The sequence below is a fragment of the Procambarus clarkii genome, chromosome 78 (genome assembly GCF_040958095.1).
Source record: "Procambarus clarkii isolate CNS0578487 chromosome 78, FALCON_Pclarkii_2.0, whole genome shotgun sequence".
Lineage (NCBI taxonomy): Eukaryota > Metazoa > Arthropoda > Malacostraca > Decapoda > Cambaridae > Procambarus > Procambarus clarkii.
In genome coordinates this window covers 8,224,019-8,244,684 of record NC_091227.1, presented here as the reverse complement: position 1 = coordinate 8,244,684, position 20,666 = coordinate 8,224,019, and the positions used below count along the sequence as shown (strand labels likewise).

Here is a 20,666-nt window from a genome sequence, read left to right as displayed (position 1 = left end):
AAGGTTAGGTAGAGAAATAGAAACAATTGAACTCAAGCTACAAGAATCATACAAAACCCAGGAGAGGCAAAGAGAGCAAAAGGCCATCAGTGAAATAGAGAGAAATCCGAAATATTTTTTCTCCTATGCAAAATCAAGATCAAAAACCACATCTAGTATCGGGCCCCTGCGAAAGGGAGATGGAACTTTCACAGATGACAACAAAGAAATGAGCGAGTTACTGAGGAAGCAGTACGACTCTGTTTTCAGTGAGCCATTAAATGCACTAAAGATTGATAACCCAAATGAATTTTTCATTGATATGATACCAACATCAAATCACATATCAGACGTCGCCCTATCCCCACTAGATTTTGAAGAAGCCATAAACAGTATGCCTATGCACTCTGCACCAGGCCCGGATTCTTGGAACTCCATATTCATCAAGAACTGTAAAAAACCACTATCGCAGGCCCTTCACATTCTGTGGAGACAAAGCCTAGATACTGGCGTTATCCCTGACATACTAAAAACAGCAGAGATAGCACCACTCCATAAAGGAGGAAATAAGGCAGAGGCAAAAAATTACAGACCGATAGCACTAACATCGCACATCATAAAAATTTTTGAGAGAGTGCTAAGAAGTAAGATCACAAAATACATGGAATCACAGCATCTCCATAACCCCGGACAACATGGTTTCAGAACAGGGCGCTCTTGCCTGTCGCAGTTGCTGGACCACTATGATATGGCATTAGATGCTATGGAAGACAAACAAAACGCTGATGTAATTTACACAGATTTCGCAAAAGCTTTTGATAAATGCGACCATGGTGTTATTGCACATAAAATGCGTTCAAAAGGAATTACCGGGAAAATAGGCAGATGGATCTACAATTTCCTGACTGACAGAACCCAATGTGTAATAGTCAACAAAATAAAATCCAGCCCATCAACCGTGAAGAGCTCAGTCCCCCAGGGTACTGTGCTTGCTCCAGTACTTTTTCTCATCCTCATATCGGACATAGACCAGAACACAACCTATAGCACTGTATCATCCTTTGCAGATGACACTAGGATTTTCATGAGAGTTGGCAACATAGAGGACACGGCAAACCTCCAATCAGATGTTGATCAGGTCTTTCTATGGGCTACAGAAAATAATATGGTATTCAACGAGGATAAGTTTCAGCTCATGCGCTACGGAAAAATTGAAAACATAAAAACAGGAACCACGTACAAAACGCAGGCAAATCATAACATAGAACGAAAAGGCAATGTAAAGGACCTGGGTGTACTCATGTCGGAAGACCTTACCTTTAAAGAACACAATAAAGTAGCCGTCACAACTGCAAGAAAAATGACAGGTTGGATAACAAGAACTTTTCACACTAGAGATGCTATACCGATGATGATACTTTTCAAAACGCTTGTGTTATCTAGAGTGGAGTACTGCTGCACAATGACAGCCCCTTTCAAAGCTGGAGAAATTGCTGACCTAGAGAGCGTGCAGAGATCCTTTACTGCTAGAATCCACTCAGTAAAACATCTAAATTACTGGGACCGACTAAAGAGCCTAAATCTGTACTCCCTTGAGCGCAGGCGGGAGAGATACATAATAATTTACACGTGGAAAATAATTGAGGGGCTGGTCCCAAACCTGCACACAGAAATAACACCACATGAGACCAGAAGACATGGCAGGATGTACAGAATACCCCCGTTGAAAAGCAGAGGTGCAACAGGTACTCTGAGAGAGAACTCTATCAACATCAGAGGCCCGAGACTGTTCAACACGCTTCCACTACACATAAGGGGCATAACTGGCAAACCCCTCACAGTGTTCAAGAGAGAACTGGATAAGCACCTCCAAAGGATACCTGATCAACCAGGCTGTGACTCATACGTCAGGCTGCGAGCAGCCGCGTCTAACAGCCTGGTTGATCAGTCCAGCAACCAGGAGGCCTGGTCGACGACCGGGCCGCGGGGACACTAAGCCCCGGAAGCACCTCAAGGTAGCCTCAAGGTATCTCAATGTGCAATCAATTGTCAATCACATTGACAATCTCAAATGCCGAATGAATATCGTGCATCACTGAGGACTAAAATTTTGCATATGTCATGTTCTCTAAAGATCATACTATATTTCATGTAAATCTGAGATAGTCGGTTGGAGCTGTGATGATTTGGCATGAAATGACCCTTCGACTTAGGGAGCAACTGTGTTTACTGCTTAAAAAGTGGCTTTAAATTTTTCTGATGCCTTTGAACGAATTAAATGCAGAGAAATTTATAATTCATTGTCGAGGCACAGACAGCTAGTGTATATGCTGTATACTCACCCTCCCAGTATGCAACCCCACGAGAAGTTGACTAACTCCTGGGTACCTGCTATGTGAACAGAAGCATTAGGTGATAGGAAATGCTCCCAACCATTTCTGTCCTGCCCGGGGTTCAAACCCGGAATTCCTGGTTGTGAGTCGAGAATGAACCCGACTGTGTGACCGGGACCCTATGTTATAAATTTGTATTTTTTCTATTCTTGGGTAGTAAGTGTTATTTTCTAATTGCTTATGGCTCAAAAGTATGGAAATGGCTTTTATTCCCTGCAAACTTTGCTTTGACTTTTGCCTTATTCAGTTCAGGGAAGATATATTGAAGGTTACTTGAAGGCTACTGACTCCTTATCCAGGACTGTGACAAATTGTCTCCTCAAACTTTAACAGTTTGTTTCAGCTCTAGATAAGAAGTTGGCAGCCTTCAAGTAAGTTTCAAGACATCTTCCCTAAGCTGTCTAAGGCATAGGTCTAAGCAAAGTTTGAGAGAAATGACATATTTTCTATACTTTGGAGGCATAAGCAATTAGAAAATAACACTTGCTACTCAGGAACAAAAATGGGTTAAACAGTGTAATCAATCAATTCTATCTCCTCTCTCAGTTTTATTTTATAATTAATAACTTTGTAGTACTGTATTCCTCAAAATGTTTTAATTTAGCCACATGTATTAATTATCTGTTATTTCTTTCATGTTATTGACTGTGTAATCCATGTGCAATAGGGAACTTGAAGAAAAATTATGTTTCTCTTCTCCAGTTGATCAATATTGGATCTCAGTATAGTTATGGAAGTGAAGACCACACGGAATTCTTGTGTGTTGTGTCACGCGAGTATTCTTCATCGCCTGGCTCTCATCAATGCTCAACCGATCGACCTGACCACCTTGATCTACACAGCACCAAGGACTGTAGGAAACTCAACTTCATGTACAACATGCCAGCATCTCCTTAGAGATCTGCTTCTCAATTTTCTCATGCTCTTGCTGCCTATGCTGTCAGGGATGTGGATTGCTGGGCTATTGTTACTGCTGCACAGTTTTGAATGGTGAACATGACGTAATATGTGTAAAACTTTTTGTTCTAGACATTAGTTAAAATTCAGTGGAATTTGGATTTTGTTTGTTGAGCATGCAAGAATGTAGGTCACAGTATTGATGTTAAATAAGATATGAATAATATTTGGTCATGTTCACATAGCACTGCTTGAATGCCTGCCATTTTGCCTGACAACATTACCTGTCACAGAGTAAACACGCACAAAATGTCACTTCAGGATTGTTACGTACCCAGTCTGCCATGTCTAAGATAGTAACTTTAATCTATCTTATTACATAGTTCCAATTTTGCCTTGGCATCACACTGAGACATAAGTGGTATGCTTCTAAAGTGGCAATTGTTTTCCTACTCCTGCTTGCCTTACCTGTTGAATATGTCGGGAGGGATGTGGTTTGATAACACATTTTGTACGTTTGAGTGGGGTAGTTAGGAGTACTTTTACTACATCCTCCTTCATGTGTAAGGGGGCTATTGCCTATTATTGTTATGATATAAGCAAGTGGAATATTGTTAGATTTGTGACATGACCAGCAGTGTTTAGCCAAAGGTAGCTTTTTTACAAATGTTTCTTTAATTGTGATTGAAAATATAATGTTTAAGAAACTCTCAAATTAATATTGTTTACTATCTTTCCCAATTGTTTAAAATGCAAGATTGTATATTAGACAAACATTATTTTTAATTTGACAGATACATTATAGGTTTAACTGTAGATTAGATAGCCTGGTGAGTTGAGAGCCATTTTATTAGATGGCTGACAGCTGAAAAGTCCGGGCTCAACAGCCGATACTGGGTCCTACAGGCACAATTAGGTGAGTACATATGCTCTCTCAATAATGTTCTCTCACTCTTATATTCAGCAAGAATAATTCTAGGCTTGTACTTTGATTTTAAAATGATGTAATAATGTTCTTTCAGAGTTTTGGTGAGTAAATAATATAGTCATAAAAAGACATTAGAACCATCCCTGTGGGAAGTGTCATCAATAACAAATTTAATTAATGTTTTGGATAGTTTGCTTGTTTTTGTTAGTAGTGTCTTATATATGAAGAAGTTCCTTTACATTTGCACTGTTTCTACCTTGACCAATTTCTTCAGCATCAGAAAGTAATTAGCCTTTCACACTTTCAATTAAAAAATATCTAGAGATATATGGAAAATAGAAGTTAGCATGGGTTATTACTTGTTGTAAGTGACTGCTGTTCCAGGCAAAGTTACTATCTGTCTGCATTCCATCTTCACCTTCAGATGGTCAGAATTTGCACAATTCCATTGTTTCTGAAGAGATGAATAGTTGCTCAAGTCCAAGGTTACATCAGTTGCAAACTAGATTTTCATTTACTTTGGTCAGCAGGATAATGTCTTCTCTTTCCAGTCAAAAGGATTTTGACTTTTTATTGGACTCAAGAAAATTCACGATATTTGTCATAGAATATGTTTATGTATTTTATCCTTAATAAGGGCAAAGTTGCCTATTCTGTGCTGAGTCGGAAAGATACTTTGTGAACCAGTCAGATTATTATTCAGTCCAGCCCCTGTTCACCTAGCAGAAAATAGGTACCTGGGAGATAGACAGCTGCTATGGGCTGCTTCCTGGGGATGTGTGTGTGTGTGTGTGAAAATTAGGATTAAGGACTTGCCTGAAACGTTATGCATGCTAGTGGCTATACAAGAACGTGAGAACCCTTGTATATATAAATAAATAAAAAATAAATAAATTACGACAAACTAAAAGATATATACAGTAGCTGCTGCTCCAGAAACAAGCTTGTACCAAATTAATAAACTAACACTGCCCTCCTCAGGAAGATTCAAACTTGGGACCATTGAACAGCCAAGAATGCCACACTTATTGGCTTTAACTTCTGATATTAAAGCCAATAAGTTTAAATCAATATCTTTGCAAAACATTTTCATAATGGAAGTGTAATTATTTTTTTAGATACATTATTTTTCTGTAAATGTATAGTACAGTACCTCTTGCATTTTACTTGTATCTGTTACATCATCATCTATATTTTCAGTGAGCTGGCAAATGAACTATTTCACACATTCCATTCCTTCAAAATGTGGTTGAGGGGCTTAACATTAAAGAAATTAATGTTAAGCTCCTTAATTAATGTTAAGGAACAGATTAGAGGAGAATTGAAAAATATGAAAGTTCTGAAATTGGCCTTTAAAGCATAATGATTTGTAGAAAGACAAAGAATGGTAAATAATAAATAGGTAGGTGATAGATTTATCAAAAGAGAACAGGGCTCCATTATTAAAAAACATAGAAAATATATAACTAAATTAACATAGGAGTGAGGGACAAATTAGTTTTTCTTCAAGGTGACAAAGCTCAGGAAATGCATGAAATGGTATATTATAGGGAAACATTACCGAACAATTGGTACCTGACATGGACCAAACATGGGAAACAATTGAAATTAAAAGGATCGCTAATCAAATTGCAATATAAAACTTGTATACACGGGTATAAATCAAATTATCTACTGTATGTTATATGGTTCACTTTAAGTAGCCGGGTATCATTGATTTGATGGAGGCCAAGTTGGAAGAGATAATTCTAAATAAGGAAGTCTTTAAAAAGAGTAACTCATTGCAGTGTGGAGAATTGGTAAGAATGATTAAGAAGAGTGGGGGGTACAGTAATATAGGAAAGAGTCACTAAAACTAACCACATAACTAAAAAAAAATTGAAATTTAAATAGATTATAAATACATAGTGAAAAATATATTACTGTATGTAGGGGCCTGACAGCTGAGTAGACAGCGCTTCGGATTCGTAGTCCTGATGTTCCGGGTTCAATCCCAGGTTGAGGCGGTAATAAATGGGCAAAGTTTCTTTCACCCTGATGCACCTGTTCACCTAGCAGTAAATAGGTACCTGGGAGTTAGACAGCTGCTACGGGCTGCTTCCTGGGGGTGTGTAACAAAAAAAAAAAGAGGCCTGGTCGAGGACTGGGCCGCGGGGACGCTAAGCCCTGAAATCATCTCGAGATAACCTGTATTGTAAAATGCAAACAACCCACTGCAATTGACACATGTTTAAGAGAAGAATGTACTAGTAAAAGAGAAGGGCCATTCATTTTAAAAATATTTTTATCAGTAAAATCAGCAAGGATAGAATGAGGTTAATGTAATTATATTGTGGAATTTTTATCTAAAAAACTAAAGACTGGTAGTTATATTTGGTGAGGACAAAAGAAAATGGACCCTTTGGTTCTTAAACATGATGATTGCATTTATGCACCCACATGTAAAACAGGCAATGAGAATGGGAAGGAGATGCACCATACATTTCCTAACCTCATATGGGTGAAAGTGATAATAAACTTGGGAAAATGATTCCTAATACAATAATTAGACTTTAAAATGGAAAATTACAGTTTAACCTCAAAATATGGGAATAATAATAATAAAAAAAAAAATAGAAACTGGGATCCAAACTTTCAAATGTAAGTTGAAATGCCAGACTGAACCAGTGACATTAGCACTAGCCCATCAAAATTTTTCCAAATAATTTTTGCTTATAAATGTTGTACAGTACTATCATAGTGTTTATACATGTTCACTCATTGTAACCCTTTTGCTGCAGTAAGAAGGAATGATTATCATAAACAACAACTATGATAGGCAAGTTTAAAAAAAAAATGCATTGAATCAATTGTTCTAACATCTGAAAGTCAGATTTCTGGACAGATTTTCCACGAACAGAAGTTTAGGCCTAGCAGCTACTACCACCTGTTGGAGATAGAAATGTCACCCGTTGTTGCAGATCTAATTTGTTCCTATACAAGACTAGGCGATTATTATGAGTGCTATAATTATTAATGCTAAATATGAAAAGATAATTTTTTATTTTATTGATTTTTTTTATAATAGGTAAATGTAAGGAAAAATAGATCGGACATTTTTGTATGTATTTTTGACAAATACATTAATTCTTTGGTGACCACTGCATGATTATTTCTTGTACTTTAAATGCTATTTAATACATTAGTAACATTTCTAGCCCAAGTATTGAATGATTTGATTAATTTTTCTATTAGTTATTGGAGGTTAAAAGTGATTTCTGGGAGGAGCCCCATCAGCTCCCCAGAGCTAACCGGGCTGATATGAATGTATTCGACCCTGGCATCAGTCAATGCATATGGAGTTCTAGGCCTACCTGGGACCATGAGCCAGAACCTGGCCCCCCTCAGAGAGGCACGAGGAGCAGTGGCCTATAGAAACCCCCCCGTGTGGTTGGAAGTATTCTGTCTGCCATCAACCGGGTCAGGCACCCAGAAAGGTAAATGCCCCAAAACAAACCCCTATTCTGGTTAAAATATTGCTACTGAAAGCCGAAATAGTGGACAGAACTCCCCAAATGAAAACAAGCAAGTGAGTATGATGTCACCACTTCTCCACGCCGCCATCTGTGCAGCTCCCTCCTCCCCGGAAGGGGAAAGGGGGAGCCCCAGACCCCTGCATTGGCTATCCAAACCCCTAGTTCTGAGTCTGATGTGAACTGGCAAGGTCATGCACCTCTGGCTCCTGTATATTTCAATTCTGTGCCTTGTGGTTTGGTCCTGTCTACTTGGTGGTGTGCGAGCCAGGAGTAATTTCACAAGTACTCGGGCTACGTGTGCCTAAGGTTATCTTCCCTATGTGCCTTGTAAGTACTGCCCTTGGGACCTGGGGCCAACTTCCTCAAGTCACCTTGGGGTCTACCTCCCCAGGGTCTTTTGCTGCTTGGTGATTAACCACCCTTGGAGTCAGCTGTAGTGTTTCATGCACCATTGTTTGCCTCTGGGTAGGGGGTAGTTGTGTCACTGGTTGGGGCACAGGGTACTGTACAGCTAGTTGTCACCTCTCATAGTGGCCGGCTGTGTTCCGCCTGGGCACGTTGTCCTCTGGCTGGGTTTTTCTTTTGTTTTTGTTTTTCCTGCCTGGTGAGGAGTCTGCCCCTTGGTTTTGGTCATGCTCTTTTATATCTCGGTGGTCCTCCACTAGGCCTCCGTGAGTGTACATGACCCGGGAGTTCGGCTTAAGCAGTTTGCTTGGTAATCTTGGGCGTCAGTTAGCAGTACCCTGCCTGAGGTTTCCTTAGCAAGATACGCGACCAAGGGCCCTGGAAAACCCCGCGGGGGCATCTTGGTCCATTGGATACAACCTCTGGGTCCCCTCTCGCTTCGTGCGAATTTGAAGGTTCTTCTCTTCCCGTGTCTCAGGGTGACAATCACCGGTTGTGCCTCTGTCATGTTGCCTGTTTGGTCGGTGGCACTTTTGACCCGGAGTCTTGTGAGTGGTGTTGCTTGCATGTTCTCCAGTTCACCCAGGCTACTGAGCTTTATATTCATGTGCAGGCAGCTTTGGCGTTACATGCTCGGTTTAGGTTGCTGCAGCGCTCTAGGTTGGTTGCTATCCTGGATGCCCTGAGACTGCCCCGTTTTGGATATAGGGAACTGAACTTATTAGTCGCTTTGTGTCTGGAGTGTTAGTCGCTTCGACTTTGGTTCCGTCCGTGCCCCCCTTGTCCTTTCCCCTTCTGTTGTTCATCCTGGTCCTTCCTCCCTGCTTCCGGCTCTGAAGCATCTGAGCGTTTCGGAATCGGGGCAGGGTTTGGTTAGTGTTGAAACTCAGGCGGTTTCAGGGGATGCGCCTTCTGGTGTGGCAATAGAGGCATTTGAGCATATTCCTCCAGCTGGAGTTTCTGGGTCTGACCAATGGGACCCTTCATTCCTTCTTTCTCGGCTGCTCCTGCTTTTTCTTTAGAGGCAGGGAGTTTGGAGGACTGCATGGCCCCGAGTCCTCTTGGGGAGGTTCCCAGGACAGGGCAGGGTTGACTTGGGGGCCTTGGGGTCCCGTTGGACCACGCTTGGGTTTTGTACCCTCCGATTGGGGCTTGTTGTTTCCAGGAGTGGGGTTTTCTGTTCCTCCCTCCTCGTACGAGTTGGATTTGGCATCTACCCCTCTCCGGGTTCGGTTCCGTGCTCCCTTGGGTTCCTCAGTCCTGTCTTTGGAGGTTTTTGGCCTCCCATCCATCTCATGTGGTGTGGGATGTCATCATGGCTTACCTCCTGCATGACCCGGATTACGCCTCCATAATGGCTCCTTCTATCGCGTTTGGATCTTCTTGTCCTTACTGGGTTCGTTATGAGGTTCCAGAGTTGTTCTGGCTTGCAGACTGCCCTTTTCATTGGAGGCGTGGTATTCGATTTGCCAATCCCGTACGCTTCAGTGGCGCAAGGCTCATACAGTGGTCCAGGTTTTCCTGGGGGGTGACTCTGAGCATCTCAGTGCAGGCTTGTACATCCCTGTCTTTCCTCGGGATGTCGGCATTGTACAGCTTCGGTCTTGCGGTTCTTTTCTCTTCTCGAGTTGTCCTCAGACTGACTTGAGGAGGATGTGGAAGCGCTTGGGGCCGGTCATGGGTCGGGTGCATTGGTCTCGGCAGTGCGTGCATCATCTGCTCTTTCGGAGCTGTTTGTGCTGATCTTGCGGGGGTGCGGTGTCACTGTTTTTTGCTTCCCGTCTCACGTGTCAGCTGCCGGTGCTTGCTTCCTCTGTGGAATCAGCTTGGGTCCTGGCTCTTAAGTTGTCTTCGCCTCTTTGTTCCTTGCTGTTTGCAGATTTTGCAGTGGTGCAGTATCTGCGGCAGCTTCTTCCAGTTGTCATCCCATGTCGGATTTGTTGGTTCTTCGGGCGGCCCGAGGGGGTCTTCTTGGCAGGGTCGTGCCAGGGCTCAGGGTTCGTGGAAGTAGCACGTAGCAGCTCATGGTAGCTCATGGTAGGCCAGTGGTACTGGTTTTGGAGCCAGATCGGTTTTTGGACCCCATCTTTGTTGCCTATCATTCAGCTTGAATATGGCACCTTGCATTTTCACACGCCTTACCTGTCGTGGTGGCTCGTTTGCGTCTTTTAGGGATTCGTGTTCTGGCCTACCTAGACGACTGGCAGATGTGGGCTCCCAGCCGGTCCGTGTGTCTGCTTGCCAGAGATTTGGTTCTTGCCCAGCTTGCCGGGGTTTGGGTTCTTGGTGGACTGGTGGAAGTCTTATCTGGTTCCCTCTCAGGTTCGGTCTTGGCTGGGTCTTGTGTGAGACTCTTGGACTGCTTCCTTGTCTCTCCCTCCAGAGGCTCTGCTTTGGCTGCAGTCCTGCCTTCGCATTTTTCACATGACCAGTGCTCACCTGGCATGCCAGGGACGGTGGGGTCTGTCCTTCCGTCGGGCGCACAACACAGTGCGGGAGTTCACTGCTGTGTGGATGTCACTTCGGAGGGTTTGGGTTGCTTGCGGATCAATGGATCTAGTGATCCATTCGGACTGCTCCCCGGTGGTTCATTGCCTAAACCGCAGGGGAAGGGGGGGTTCAATGCGATCCTTGGCTCTTTAGGGCTGGTTGCTTCGGGTGACTCATCTACAGAGTTCTTGAGGTTTGGTTCTCCTGACCGTTCATGTTCGGGGAGGTGTCCAACGCCCTGGCGGACGGACTGTCTTGTTCAATACATTAAGATGTTAATACTGTCCATTCCCCTGTCCATGGAATGGACAGTCGATGACAACTCGTTCATTTGACCCTGCCGGACATATGGGCTCCCGGACGTGGACCTCTTCACGTCGGGGGTGGTTGCGGCATCTCCCAATATATGTGGTGCCCCTCCCTAATTGCAAGGCCGTCAGGGTCGATGCCTTCTGGTAGGACTGGTTGAGGTGGTTTCATTACCTATACCTCTTCCGCCCAGTTCTGCTGTTGCTCCAGGTCCTAGCTTACTTGGAGACTTACTGGGGAAGAGTAGTCGTTCTGGCCCTTTGGTGGCTGGTCCAGCCTTGGTTTCAGGCGATGCTTGTTCGATGTCCGAACCCCTGGTCTTTCCGCGGTTTCGCTTCTTTCAGAGGATCAAGCCAGTCTGTTACGTAGCTGGTTCGATCTTCTCCTCAAGTCTTCGCATCTCATGTTCTGACTCGAATCAGTCACCACTTGTGTGGTGAGCAGGTGGCTTTGTTGATGGTGTCCAACCTGCATGCTTCGTCTTGGCTGCAGTTAGAGAGTTCTGGCAGTCCTTCCTCTATTCTTATCCCTTCGAACTTTTACTTCTGTCTCTGATAGGGTTGTCTTGTCCTTCTTTTCGTGGTGGTTCCAGCACAGTCATATTATGCCGTATACTGTCATCTCGTTTCATGCAGCTTGCGTTCGGCATTGATGTTACATCTGCACCGTTCCACAAGCTGTCTCGTGCGTTGTTTCACCTCCTGCTCGCTCATGCGCCGCCTGAGCCGTCCTGGTCATTGGACCAGATGCTCTCCTTTCTCTCTTCTCGATTTGTGGTGGCCCTTTCAGTTCAGGATTTTTTTGCGAAGGCTCTTTTTTTTGGGGGGGGGGGGGGCATTGGCCTTTGGAGATTGGGTTGGGGAGCTTCATGCTCATCTCCAGCGCAGAAGTTTCTGCTCTTTTGGTCCTGGTGGTATGTTTGTTCGTTTGCAGCCCTCTCCCTTTTTTTCAAGTGTAGAATGAGACTGCTGTTTTGGGAGGGGCCTTTGGGTTGTTGATGCTTGGTTGGTTAGGCCAGGGGTTCATCACGTGTTGTGTCCGGTTGCGGCTCTCCGCTGTTACCTGCGTTTTTTCGTGTATTTTGACATCCAGTCTTGAAACTGGGGTTTGGATAGCCGGTGCTGGGGTCTGGGGCTCCCTCTTTCCCTTCCCAGGGAGACGAGAGCTTTGCAGACGGCGACGTGGTGACATCATACTCGTTTGCTCGTTTTCATTTGGGGAATTTTGTCCTAGTTCAGCTTTCGGTAACAGTAGAGTATTTCAACCAGATTATGGGTTTGTTTTAGGGCGCTTGCATTTCTGAGTACCTGATCCGTTTGCTGGCAGACATACAATGCTTCCAACCACATGGGGGTTTCTATAGGCCATTGCACCTCTTGCCTCTTTGAGGGATCCAGGTTCTGGCTCATGGTCGCCGTTAGGCCTGGAACTCCATGAGCATTGACTAATGCCAGAATCTAATACATTCATATCAGGTCGATTAACTCCAGGTAGCCTCCAGGTCTCACCCAGAAAATGGCGTTTCATTACATTCAACACTGGTTTTTTACTTAGTTCAAAAAATCAGTATGTTAAAACTCTCTAAAGATCATTGTTAATAAATTTTCATTACTGTATTGTATATACTGTATTTAGAAAAAATGTTTTTTTTTTTTTTATTTTTTTTTATTAGAAATACAGATGATCTCATGCTTTCCAGGCTCTACTTTTCCAAAAATATTACTTTCTTCTTGTTGGTGTGATCCAAATAAAATTACAAATACATTTGTCAGTGACAAGTATGAATGAATTTTGTGAAAGCTTTAAGAGTGCACAGTAGGAAGGACATCACCAGGAGGAAGAGGTGTACAGTATTTTGCTCGTTGGTGTAAGATGGGATCGGTTTAATTTAGTAAATATATACAGAACAAATATAATATATAAAAATACACTTAAAATACAAGAGGGCATGCAAAGTGAACAGCACAACTATTTTAAATTTCAGGACTCAAACAAACCGGCAAGATGCGTTCATTACATGTATGAAAAAATAAAAAGGAAGTAGGACATGTATTAAATAGGATACGTTTTGCTCATCAGATTGACTACTGTACTCAGTCACACTGAGAAACTCGGGTAAAGAACCTCACAACAGTGAGGTGGACACCTCATGAGTGCACCCAACTCACACTTGATTAGTTAAGCCTTGATCCGCCTCCCAGGGTAGTGGAAGCTGTGGCGCTATTCCGCATGAAAACATGCGGGAAATCTACTTTACACATAAACATAAGCAAACGTTCTCTCATACACAACTTGACATTCTTGCAAATATTAGCAATGGAAACATACAAATTGACATTGACAAAAAATATTAACTGATTTTTTAAATAAAACATTTAGATTAATAAAAGTAAAAACTAGAAATTACCCACCACTCATTACAGTAGTTGCCCTAGGTGCTACATAAATACTTAAGAATTTGAATCACCCTCAGGGTTATAAGCCTATGAACCGCCTGTCCGCCAAAGTCGTAAATGCTAAACCTGTTGAACTGTAAAATCTACCTCGAAAAAATCAAGACAAATGGGGGGGGGGGACTTTTGACAAGCCACTGGCTTCCTGTCTTTGTCGAGACCACTAGTGTGTTGGTGACCCTCGGGGTAAATGATTGCTTCATGTTCATGTAACCAGTACAGGTTCTAGACCCAAAATTTTTCTTTTGTGATGTGGCTATTCCCAGTACTGTATATCCTCCACAGTAGATATATCGACAGAATTTAGGAACATCCGTGTGTCGTGTTGAACAAATGCAGGTACGGTGTCATTTAAGGCTTCCACCAGAAAAGGCCACAAGAAAACATTCTGTAATGATTTTTTAGAATAAAATAGAAAAGCAGTGAGTAAAGTTAAAGTGAAGAATGTAAATAATACAGTATAGTGGTACAGGCAGAATTGAAAGATCAGCAGCCAGCCTGCCACTGGCCTTTGCATGTAAAAAGTCCAGGAATGTTGTCAGTGAACACTCCTTAGGTATACAGTATGCAGTTTTAGCCTTAGTAAGTCTAACATCCTGGCCTTAGTAAGGTCAATGGGTCTCTCTTGGAAAAATTGCACCTCTGGTTTTAATTTTGGAAGTGGTGAGTATACATGAGTTTTTGTTCAGTAGAGATTTGAGTAAGTGGCAGAAATCTTATTCTATAGAAAAAGAAGATATAGAGAGTTCTGAGTGTTATAAAGATGACAGGGTTTGGTTTGAAAAAAAATGTGTGAAAAATGAAGATAATGTATGTCTCATGTTGAAACCTTCCTCTGAATTATTCATCATTTTAGATTCAAAGGCAAGTGCCAAATTACCTCAAGCAAAGTGAGAGAGAGAGAGACAGGAAACATTTGCTTCAGGTATTATATATAAGAGTGTGAGTCAGTGCAAGGACTATTTTAACATTTAATATCAGCATTTATGCATAGTTTTTTAACTTAATGAATTTTGACCAATTTAAAGGGTATATATATATAGCTGGTCTGTCATAGCCCATAAAATACTTGAATTACTCTGTATCCTGTTGTACTTAATACACCAAGAGAAAAGTTCATGGTCACAATTGTTTTGTATTAATTTTCTCTTGTGGTCATACTTTGGAAAATGTAGAATAATTGTCAATATCATCACATATTGAATACCTCGTTAGGTCCATATATTGACTGCTATGTTATCTATATTCTATACAGATATTTAAGACAGGAGACAATAAGGGTAAACTTTTATTGCAGGCAGCTGGGTAAATGACACCAATGCCTTCATCGTGTGATTTTTTTGTATTTGTATAAGATGTTAATATTGTAATATCACTGTTAGTTTATCCATCATGAATAGCATAGAGCCTAACAGGTGGATGTCAAGATCAGGTTATGGCATTTGTTTCCTTCTCTAGGTTGGAATCTTGGTGATTCTTTGGATATTCAAGTCTCACATCTCTGTGTATTTAAATTTCAAACTCTTGTACCTCATTTATATCACACACTTGCCTTCATTCAGGCAAGTTCATTCATTTAATACATGTATGTATTAAATCAGGCACTATTAATAAATCAGGCATTAATGATGCCTGATTGTCTATTGTTCCCTTAAGCTATTTTTTCCGAACTTAATCATTATAATTTATAATTACCAGATACCCTGTTAACATGCAGGCTGATTTTCCGTGGCATATCCTATTGACAGGGTGTACATGGAAAATATATAATTCCTTTTTGTGGTAGGTAAAAACATCCAGTATTGTACAATTGTTTTGACATTAATTAATGTGCGCAAGTTATCTGGGCATAAATTATATAGCAGTTAGCCATGTGTATTGTGTGTGTTTGTGAAAAATATCTTAACACATACCAAGTTACAAGTAGATTAAAAAAAAACATTAATTGTTACTTTAAAATATTGCTAAAGGGATAAAGTCGTTTGAAAATTGACTAGGTACTCTAGTGAGGAATGTTATACTGTACTGTATATATAAAACACTTATAAAAGTTTTCTTAGAGTACTCAATAATGTCAAGGACATGAGTTCACAAAGGCACTATACTTCCTACATCATAATTCTGATGCAGTTTCATAGAGAGTACTGTACCATCAAAACTGTTAGTATGAGCAGAGCAGAAGTAAATATGCATCTGATCATATTTTTAACAGGGTAAGAATGTTCTTTATAAGTATGTATATGGTGAGCAGGGTGAGAATGTTCATTATGAATACAGTATGAATATGTGGTATGTATATGATGATCAGGGTGAGAGTATTATGAGTACATATATGATGAGCAGGGTGAAAATGTTCATTATGAATGCATATGCAGTGAGTATGTACTGTACATTATATGATAAGCAGGGTGAGAATGTTCATCATGAGTAGGTATATGAGGCATAGGGTGAGACTGTTCATTATGTGTATGTGGTGAGTACTATATGTGTATGATGAGCAGGGTGAGAATATTCCTTATGTGTATGTGTGGTTCACTGCCTGTACTGGCATTGTTCATGGTATAGTTCTTGAACTTAAATTGTATAAAAGTAAATTGAATAAGATCTTGATCTTATTACTATAAGAATTTTGTTTCATCGTAATTGAACGTGTAGAGTGTCGGTTGCACCTGTCCTGCCATCTACACCTTAAATGGTAATAATGGTGTGTTTCTTGAGATTATTACATAAACTAGGTTGTTGAGTTTTATACTGTAGGTAGCATGTGCTTTGTATTTCAATGCCTTACCCAGGGTTTAATTGGTTCCTTTACATTTTTATTTATAATTTCACAATTATTTAAGTGTATGTGAAAAGTGCCAGTTATTTATAATAAGTGATTGGCAATTACTTTTAATGTTTGTAAGTTTATCATCAGTTACTATCAGTATGCTGTATAAAATTCTAAATCATTCAGTAAGAAGGAGTAATCCATAAAAAATATTGTTGAAGTAAGCTTGTGATAGGTTGCTTTCAAGGCAATTACAAGAAAATACCAGACTGAAACAGGCAAAAGATAAGCATTTGAAGGATATCCAAATAAAGTTCTTATGCCTAGGATCTTAGCATTTTCACTGTATGGCATAGATTTGTGTTCTTAATACTAAACTAATTACCTCTTTTGATGGAGCAGCTTTTAAATTCTTCATTACCTTTACACATACTGTATTTCACTTTCCTCTTAAGCATGAAATGACAAATTAGTCCTAGTTAGCCACAGGATGCATGCAGTTTATTTATTCAGATAGATCTGATGGTGACACAGGTGAAGGAGAGTTAGCATGTCTTAGATTGCTAATAATATATTTCCTTCCTGTTTAGATTTAGGATAAATTATAGGATGCCTACAAGAAGCAAATCATGATAATTTATCTTAATTTTGATATTGTGCTGTGATGAGCCATATTATGCTATTTTATAAAGCTATTTATGTTCTTGGATTTGTTTTATCGTGATAAATTCTTCATCCAGATACACTTTGTTCCACACAGTGAAATGGTTAAGAAAAACTTGAGAATTTTGCTTCTCTCTAAGACCTTGCATATGTAAGCTCCTTGATTCCAGGCACAATTATTTGGTTCCTAAGTATCTTTTTTTTTTTAGATATATAATGTGAGGCATGTATTAAATAACTGATAATTTCTCTCTCTCTACATGTGTGTAAATGAAACACAAATTTTACTTAATAGGTGGGTCTGTATTTTGCAACTACAATAGTTATTTTGTGCCTTGTCTTGCCCTGTTGCCATAGGTGTGTCTTAGTTTCTACATTTTAAGGCACCTTTGGTGTACTAAATATAAAATAAGATCCATTGTGCCTACTTAGTTAAAGTGAATGATATCAATTCATATACTGTAATTTTTAATGTTACTTGGTATTATGTATGCTAATGGTCACTCAGCTACATAAGGCACCGTATTTGTTTTGTTTTCCAGGAAGGGGAAACAACTGGCAAGAGTGGCATAGTAGAGCTATAATATTGAAATGGTGTAGGGCAGAGGGGAAGTTGAGATCATCATTGGGGTCATCTGATGTGAAAATAATACATGCAAAGGTGTAAGACGTGTGCATGCGTATTAGTTGCTTGCAGTATTTGTAATTACTGTACCCACTTGTAGTTAAAAGAATTGGATTATCATATGCTCCTGATATCCTAGCTCCTATATTCAGTACATCACATCAAATATTTTCAAATGTGTCTTGTATGTGTATTTTCATTTTATCTGAACTTTTTTTTTCAGCAAATACAAGTAACAACTGTTTCACTTGTGTGATAACCAACCTAGCATGTGGTGTTCTTTAATATTGTTCAAGATGTTCATCAAAAATATCTATTCACTCACAAGGCTACCCCCCCCCCCTTTTAGGAATGGGAGGAAACAAAATGTCAAAGATATGGTAATTTACATTTCACAATAAAATGTTAGTTATACTGTATGGAAGATTCATCTTGTCAGTTGGCTGCCTGCTGAATAAGTCAAAACAGCAAGTCAGTATTTGACTTATTGCTTGAGCTGGTGGATGGGTTGCCATATTTTAATATACTGTATATTATAGTATACAGATAATTCTGTATATTGTGAGGTGCTACTGGCATGACAACTTAGGATACTGTACCTTCTTAGATCTGCTTCAACCAACACACATTCAGTTATTTATCAATTTCTGTACATACTGTACCATCTTGTGTATAATTTCCCTGCATATTACAGAGACCCATGTAGTCTTTGGCATATACATCTTTCACTAAAGAATTTGTATCTAGATCAGTATTTTAATTGTTTTAAAATATTATTGATGTGTAAGAAGTTGTTGGTAAATGTAAAATGTTGGTATAGTTGGTAAATGTTGGACCCAACTTGACCCTATAGTTGTGGCACTTTCTGGAACATTTGGTTTGATCGAACCATGTCTTTTGGGTTGGGCCTTGGGTTTCAGCTTTACAGGGCTTCCCTAATTGATGCCATGTCTGTTCCCTCTGTTAAAACTCTAGGTTCTGGATGAGATGTAAGTTTACTCTTTCATACTTCCTCTGTGGCAGGGGAGGGTCTCAGAGTATTGAGATTGCTAAGGGAGGGCTTGTGGTTGTCCTTTAGCCATCTTTGGCATTTAGGTTCTGGCCCTGAGGGTCTGTTGCATCATACTGACATGTTCTCTCATCACTTGTCCTGGTATGATCTGAACAGCTCCTCTGCTTCCTAGTGAGCACATTTCTAGATCCTTGTTTATGGTCTGGATTTAACTCTTTGCCTGCAAAGGTTTATATTATCTTCCCTTGAGTTTGGCTAGGTGGGACTTGCTGTGGTACCTGCTGTGAAATCATGGCCATGTGTTTGAATTGGATCCTCCTTTGTATACAAGTGTTCTTCAACTAGGAAATGAATTATTATTCACTTTCTTGAATTCCACAGAAGCATGATAATCTTGCCATGATTTTACAAATTGCTGAAGAATATTACTAAAAGAACATTTTCATTACTAGTACATGAAAATGTGACTTTATGATTAATGACAACATATATTTGCCCAAAGCATATTGGTACCATTGCAAACAATGGAAATTTGTTGAAGAACTAGTGTTCAGAAAAATATTTATAGTTTTATTATATCAAATTGTTCTGTAGTTTGAGATATAACCTGTGATTATCCATAACGGTTTGTCCCCTTTTGTATTTTTTCAAAGTTGAAGTATAGGAGATGTTTTTGCAGAAGTGTACAGTATTTACTTGTACTTAATTATAGTTAGGTATTTTTGTAAGTGTGAAGTGTGTATCCCTATTAATATTATGGTGATATATATCTAATATAGTATTTTATGCTTGGTGTGTTTGAAAGAATTGTTCAACTCAGTTGTATGCCTTAGGAAACCTTTAGTATATAACTACAGTACATATATATCTAGTAGAATATTAGCAGTTAAGAGGGATTTTTCATAAAATGAAAATAGAGTAATATATTGCCAAAATGCATTATATAGTGGTGACACTCACAGGATTGTATACTAAATTAATCTCTGTGGCATGTTGATGGTTCGTAAAATAATAAAAAAAAATCAGTGAACAGGAAAGAAAAAGAGTGTAGACAGTATAACTAAGCACGAACTTAGTTTTAACCCGTTGTAGTTATGACAGACTTACTTGGTAAACTACAGTATTTGCTTATATGAAATATAAGTAAAGCTACTAATGTACAGAAATATAAAATGTCTTGCAATTACCACTTGAAGAGCAAAGTACAAAAGAATTACAAAGGTTGTGTTACTACCTACTGTCTGAGATTTGAACTGTGTAATTGTATGTTGGATGTAGTTATTATGTTAACTTTCTAAATGTGAAATGATCACTATAGTTATTTTGATCATAAGGGTATTGATTATATTATTATGCATTTTGAAGCTTGTATTATTTCCAAAACAAATTTAGCATTTGCTTGAAGCACATTTAAGCAACAGCTGGAATTAAGTTGTTTAACACTTTTACATTCAAATGACAATCTAATGTGTCATCTGCTACATATAGCTTTGTATTCTTATGATAGGTTAGGCATCATTAGTTCCAAAACATCTTCAAATTGTTTCACAAGTGATTATGCATTATGATGGTGAATCTTGCTCACTCGACAATTTTTATTTTTTCTTTCTACTTAATTAAAACCATTCATTTCCAAACATTTTGATACTGAAATCAATGTTCTAAGGTCATAAATAGTTTTACAAACTGAATATTAGTATAACTGCTTTAATTAACGTGTTGCACATATTTTCAAAATTCATTGAATAAACATTCAAGTATTTACTTTTTCTTCTACAGTGATATATACAGTATATCATAAAAAAATAATGACCTTAAATACAGTAACTACACAATATAGAAATGTCAAAAAACTTGTAGAGTAAGTGATGCCTAACACACTGGCATTGTTTGTTTAATTTTTGTGGTGTATATTCATGGACATTAACTTCTAAGTCTATAAAAGTGTACTAAGTCTATAAAAATGTTTTGCAAACAGAAAAATCCTGTCAGCTTGTCTCTCTCACACACTGCTGTATATTCCAACTTTGGTCTCACAAATGTTTGGAACAATTTCTTTATTTTCTCTATCAACATGTGTTTGAAATTGCCTAAATGTAGTTACAGGACTACATTTAGGTAATTTCACAAACATGTATAGAGAAGAACTAATAAAATTGTTCACAATATATGTGAAACTTAAATTGGAATATGCAGCAGTTGTATGGTGCCTTATATCTCGAGAAGC

At 39.5% G+C, this 20,666-nt stretch overlaps 1 protein-coding gene across 2 annotated transcripts in view; it reads left to right on the top strand.

The window, feature by feature from the left end:
• inc (BTB/POZ domain-containing protein inc) overlaps window positions 1–20,666 on the top strand; it is a 42,988-nt gene that overhangs the window by 9,381 nt on the left and 12,941 nt on the right. The window contains exon 4 of one of the 2 annotated variants that reach the window (XM_045727471.2): window positions 3,075–3,225. In XM_045727471.2, the coding sequence (XP_045583427.1) occupies window positions 3,075–3,225 (151 nt within the window). Of the gene's footprint in view, window positions 1–3,074; window positions 19,804–20,666 lie in introns of those variants that run through there. The other variant, XM_045727470.2, reaches the window with a different exon arrangement.